General features: G+C 39.5%; 1 protein-coding gene across 1 annotated transcript in view; it reads left to right on the top strand.

Moving 5' to 3' along the window:
- Positions 1-886: 886 nt before the first annotated feature.
- KCNH7 (potassium voltage-gated channel subfamily H member 7) overlaps positions 887-6,000 on the top strand; it is a 204,977-nt gene continuing 199,863 nt past the window's right edge. The window contains exons 1-2 of the mRNA XM_058840561.1: positions 887-1,193; positions 3,180-3,410. Coding sequence (XP_058696544.1) covers positions 1,118-1,193; positions 3,180-3,410 — 307 coding nt within the window. The 5' untranslated portion in view covers positions 887-1,117. The remainder of the gene's footprint in view (positions 1,194-3,179; positions 3,411-6,000) is intronic.

Here is a 6,000-nt window from a genome sequence, read left to right as displayed (position 1 = left end):
TCCGCGCCGCTCGCTGGGTCCCGAGCGGAGGCTGGCACCTGCTCGGCAACCCGTGGGCAGCGTTCGGCGCCGGGGGAATCCCCCTTCCTCTCAGGACGGGGTCGTGTGACGAGGGGAAGCCCTCGCCTGGGTCACGCTGCGTAGGAGGGGGCAATCCCTTCCACCGGGGAAAGGAAGGATGCCGAGGGCTCCGGTGGTCCCTTCCCCCGCTCCCCCATCGCTCAGCGCCGACCCCTACTCGCGCCGCCCCCCGCCCCAGACGGGGCGTGTACCAACTTCCCTCCCTCCCCCGGCCCTGGCAGCGCCTGGGGCTCCCCGGCGGGCCACGCTCACGGCCGCGAAGGGGCCGGCGGTGCCGGGAGGGCGGGGACGCCGGGGCTACCGGAGGTGGCGGGGCCCCCCCGCCGCCATCGCCCTCGGTCCCCGCTGACCCCTGCAGCCGCCGCGGTGGGGGATGTGGCACGTCGCGGTGCTGCTGGGGTGTAGCTTATTCCTGATGCCGCTGTTTGTCGCCGAGTTTTGAAGAGATTTATTGGCTGGCTCTTGCTAAACCACGCTTGAGTAATCCGAGCTGCTGCGCGCCGTGGTGAAGCCCGGAGGGGGGGAACGTCACTCCCTCTGGCAGCGGAGAAACATTAGTCTTCCAGCCCTCAAACCACCACTACAGCGTCGGAAACTGCCGGGTCACAGCCATTTGCTTTGGAAAATTGGCGATGTTTGGTGCTAGAGATCGATTACCCTTATAATCTTTCCCCACCCGCCACCTCCTCCTGCTTACCCCACCCCTACCCGCCCCAGACAATAGCGTCCGAGCTCCTCCAGGAAAAAAATAGAAAAGAAAGCAAGGAGAGAAAGAAAGAAAGAAAGAAAGAAAGAAAGAAAGAAAGAAAGAAAGAAAGAAAGAAAGAAAGAAAGAAAAAGAAAGAAACTGGGGGATGAATCTGACTCCAATAGGAAAAGCGTGTCTCTAGAAGTGGTGCTAATGGGAAGAGATTTCCGAGCTCCAGAGGACGATGATTTGTCACAAAGGGTAGCTGGCTCGGTGCTTTGGGCTGGAGCCGTGTAGGAGATCCTTGGAGAAGTCATTGTGCACAGAAAACCGAAGACCTGTACAAACATGCCTGTTCGCAGAGGTCATGTGGCACCACAAAATACGTTTTTGGGTACAATCATACGAAAATTTGAAGGGCAAAGTAAGTTCTCGCTTTCTATCTATTTTGCTATAGTAGTTTTATTCTGCTTATGGCTAAATGGACAGCAGCTCCAGACTATTTTTAAGTTTGGAGCCTGCAAAGAAAACCCCGGAGGTAAGGAGGGGATCCCTGGCAGAAGCAGCAATGTTTTTGATCTAGAATACAGATTGCCAACTTGAATTGTTGGCTGGTGGGCTTGTTTAGGTTTGTGTTTGGGGGGAGGGGGGGTGGTTTGGGAGGGGGATTAGGGCTATTTTCCCATACTATTTCAAGGAATAGCTTTTCATCGTTAACTGTATCCATATTGTACAGCTATAGAAGTTATATCTCTTACCTTCTTCTGAACGAGTGAGATGGCTCTAAAAGCAGAATGTAGAATCTTGCTGTCTTTGCAATGTCTAAAAAATAGGCTAAAGTTATTATTATGATTGTTAATGCTGTTAATAATAATTGCCTTTTCAAAATAAAGCAGAACTTCAAAAAATATGCAGAAGAGTTATTAAAGAGGAAATACTCTCTTACCTTGTTGTCATGACTGCATTTTGATATAGCTGTCAAATTTCTCTCTTTTGTTTATGTAAGTCTTAAATATCTATCAAACCAGTGCAAATGCATCCTCAGGGAGAGTCTGTGAGATCTTTTCCAATGCAGCAGTTTACTACCTGTCGAGGAGGATGAAGCTGAAGTGTTTTTTCCTGGCCAGAATTCTGGTTTCCTATTAGCTGTAAGGAGGAACACTTGATGCTTAAAATGAATTTCATTTAGAAACAGTAGTTTGATATATGTACATTGATTTAAATATTTAGCATAATTTTAGTGTCAGGCTGGTGTGAACCCTTACAGGTAATTCCAGTTCATATACTTCCATATACTTAAACTCGTACTAGCATGTGTATTATTTATATTTTTTGAAAAAAAATACAGACAATGCTACTCCTAATTTATCTATGTGTTAAGTCGGTGTTGCTACTCCAAGTTTTATGTAGTGAAATGTATATTTTTTCACAATAATAACACACTAGCTACTAAATAGGCAAGTGATAGTGAAGGTTCAGTCTATTGAAAGATAGCAGAAAAAGTAAGAATGAAATCTCCAAATATGTCGCTGTGTTCAAAGATGGACATATTTAAAATTTTGAAGACTTGCACTGTTTACTTGGTGTCATGTAAGAAATCTTTCATAAAGAAAGCAATCACCCTGTGAATTTAAGTAACTAAAAATTAATGTTATTAGCAGTAAGTGTATCAAAGTTGGACATTTATAATTACAATGGGAATAGTGTGTTAAAAAGGTTAACAGAAACAAACCAACAAGAGTTGAAAACTTTTGAACCTATCTTTGAGATGAGAGTTTGGGAAAGGCGATGGATGGAAGCACAGAATTCAGTAAAATTTGCAGAATGTTTCCGACATAATAACTGTGTCATGTACCCCCTTTTTTTGGTTTTAGGAACTTTCTTTTCTTCTATTACTTTCTAGATAGATTTGTTAAAATACTGTCTATAAATTTACTGTCATTCACCTCAATGAAAATCCCTACAGAGTAGTTTGAGATGGACCTTACATCAAGAAGCCCTTCACATGAGTAGAAGCCCCTTCCCAAGACTCTACTTTTCCCCAAAAAAGCTACTAACTTTTCAAGGACTTCCCTGGAGTTGCGACTGATGGGACGGCACGGCACTCATTGCTTGGGCTTCAGTGAATCCTGAAACAGACAAAATTTTGAAGTCAAAAGGATGTTTACAGAGGCTTGCATAGTGTGATTTTATTTCCTTAAAAACAATTATATTAATCTTTAATATATTCTAAATTAATTTAAGTTTCTTTAGAAGCTATGAATCAAATTATCTTCATCAAATGGCTGAAAATCTATGTATTTCAGGCATTCCTGTGAAAAGGAGGGTTGTTCAGCATTCATCCCTGCAATCGACCATATAAGAAATGTTGAAAGAGTACTAAAAAATGCATCACTTTCTTTTATTGCAGATAAAAAATTCATCATTGCTAATGCTAGAGTGCAGAATTGTGCTATCATCTACTGCAATGATGGGTTCTGTGAGATGACCGGGTTCTCCAGGCCAGATGTAATGCAGAAACCTTGCACCTGTGATTTTCTTCATGGGCCAGAGACCAAAAGACATCATATTGCCCAAATTGCTCAAGCTTTGCTGGGATCAGAGGAGAGGAAAGTAGAAGTCACCTATTATCACAAAGATGGTAAAGTCTGGTTTTATTTTCAAAACTTTTTGCACATTTGGTTAGCAGTTTATTATTAAAAGAGGTGTGTATGTTATGCTGGCAAGCCTCTTTGCTGGAGGTGTGGTAATTTCTCTGAAGTCCAGTGAAATATATATGCATGTTTCAGTAAGGGAATCTGCCCAGAGAGAAGTGGGTGTATGGAGTGTATCACTGTACACTCACTCTACCAGCTGAGTGAAGCCAGCATAGTGTTTGCAACTCTGGAACAGAAGTTCTCCTCTTAGTTGGTTTAAAGAAGATGTAAATCACTTAAAGTAATCAGCACAGAGAAAACATACCTTGATTTAAAAGCAGTATTTTACCACAAAGTTAAAAGTAGAAAAAAACAGCCCATCAAAAGAAAGCATTAGCATATAAAGAAAGGGACAAGTCTTTTTCAGAGCTGAGATATTGTGAAGTACCTGTGATTAAACTACCAGTATTGTCCTAGTATTGCCAGAGTCAAAATTTGGGCTTGCCTAGACTATGAACTATTCCTTGTTATTCAGTAAAGAGTCAATACGTGCAGAATGGCTGAATCTACTGATACTTTTTTTCTTGTTAAGAGCAAAAAATGAATAAATGTGTTTACAGATTTAAAAATGCATACGCATAAGATGTAATTATGGTACATAATAGTTATATATAGAGTTTTGTTTTTGTTGGTTGGGTTTTTTTTAATTACCCAGAGTTATTTACATCTTTCAAATGAATTCAAGTAATTGATAATTGTGGTGTACCTTATTTTGTCTCTTGCTGTGTACACTCTTGGGAGAAGGAAAAGGAAATTCATATTCAAATGCTGAGCTTAAATTAGTTCTGGAGAAGTGCCAGTGTGTTGTTTACATCAATTTTAGAATCACATGCAATGTGCTCTATCATTTTAAAGTCACAGAGTTAAATCCTGTTTTCAATAATTCTGTTGTTATTTTGGAGAGACTTAAGTAATAAGTAATATGATTTTTAGCTTAGGCTGGTATAATTCATATAGGACTCAGGCCAGCCATTCTACCCACACTACCCATATTTAAGCATACTCTTCGTAGAAGATTCTCAGTAGAGCCCTTTATTCATAGATCTGGTTTGGTGGTCTGGAACAGAGTTCAGTCAAGATTTGTTGTTGTAGCTGTGCCTTGGACGTAGATTTCTCATGAGACCTGAAACTGTGTGTCTTTTACACATCTACCCTGTGTCTGTGTTAACTTGGCATGTGTTAAAAATAATTTTGCAAAAGGAGAATGTCATTACTAACTTTCACAGCCATCAGCCTGGAGCACTGTTTGGAGATGTGGTAGTTTAAAAGTCCTAAAGTCTCCCAAAACATTAGGAGCGAGGGAAAGGCATTGAAAATTACTTCTTATTTGTCAGTTATCAGAGATAGCTAGCTAGATAAATTTCTAAAATGCTGAATTCTGAAATCATGCAACACACCATAATCTGTTTGAGACAAACCAAAGAAATACTGACCATAAAAATTGCCATATCTTTCATAAATAGTTTAGAGTGCTGAGTTACAGATTATTCAGTGTTAGCAATCTTTTGCATAAAGGTTTTCAGTAACTTCACAAATAGTTACTTTAATTGCCTCAGTGCTTTACTTGTCTATATGTGAGCAGGATTCACTGTGTGAACTGTATGATCTGCTAAATTTAAAGAAACACAGGTGAATCAGGCAAAAATGGTCAAAATATGAGATAGGTCTGGCACTCAAATACATGGCTATCTGTCAGCTTGATTGTCTTTATATACAGATTTTTTTTGTTCTGTTCCAGGTAATGTTCAATTTCTTTTCAAAATGTGATAGAACATCTTAAGTCTGTTTGGTGTCATGAAATTGAAGCTACCTGTATGATGAATGTAATGAATGTTAGTAAACATTGTATAGTTATTCTAAATAACTCAAAAATATATACACCTCACTTTTTACCTTTTCAAAATTCATTTTTCAATATATAGCATATATACATATACCTGTATATAACTTAGTCTGTATATTGTAACAATATACAGAATAGTGATACCTAACAAGGACTTCGTTCAGGTTGTGAAACAAAGTAAATTTCAAGAGTTTTCTAAAAATGTGAGAGTTTAGTGCCTGGTTAGTTTCTTATTTTGCATGTGTGATCTGAGTGAGTATGAGACTTGAGGTCAATTTCAGCACTTTTCAATTTTCAGAAGTCAATTCTAGCACAGTAAGAAATGTAACATTCTACATGTGAGTAATCCAAGTTACTCCAATAAACTATTCACTACTTAAAAGTTTAATTTGACACTTTATTTCATGGCAAGACATTGTATAATATTTAACATAATACTAAGCATACAAAGGAGGAAGAAACCTCAAGAAGGTGTGAATTGCTTGAGGTTCCTCTGACAGGAGGTTCTGAAGACCATATTACGCACTCCTAACTAAATGCCCAGTGAATTGCAAATAAAAGCTTATTCCACGTCACACTGTCATTTACTCTACATAAGCCACTGATTATATTAAAAATTATTTTAGTATTTTGAAGTAAAGCAAATGTCAGTAGGATAACTTATAAAGCTAATCTGTAGTCATAATTCCAGC

This window comes from Poecile atricapillus, chromosome 5, assembly GCF_030490865.1.
Source record: "Poecile atricapillus isolate bPoeAtr1 chromosome 5, bPoeAtr1.hap1, whole genome shotgun sequence".
Classification (NCBI taxonomy): domain Eukaryota; kingdom Metazoa; phylum Chordata; class Aves; order Passeriformes; family Paridae; genus Poecile; species Poecile atricapillus.
This window is presented reverse-complemented; position numbering and strand designations above follow the sequence as displayed.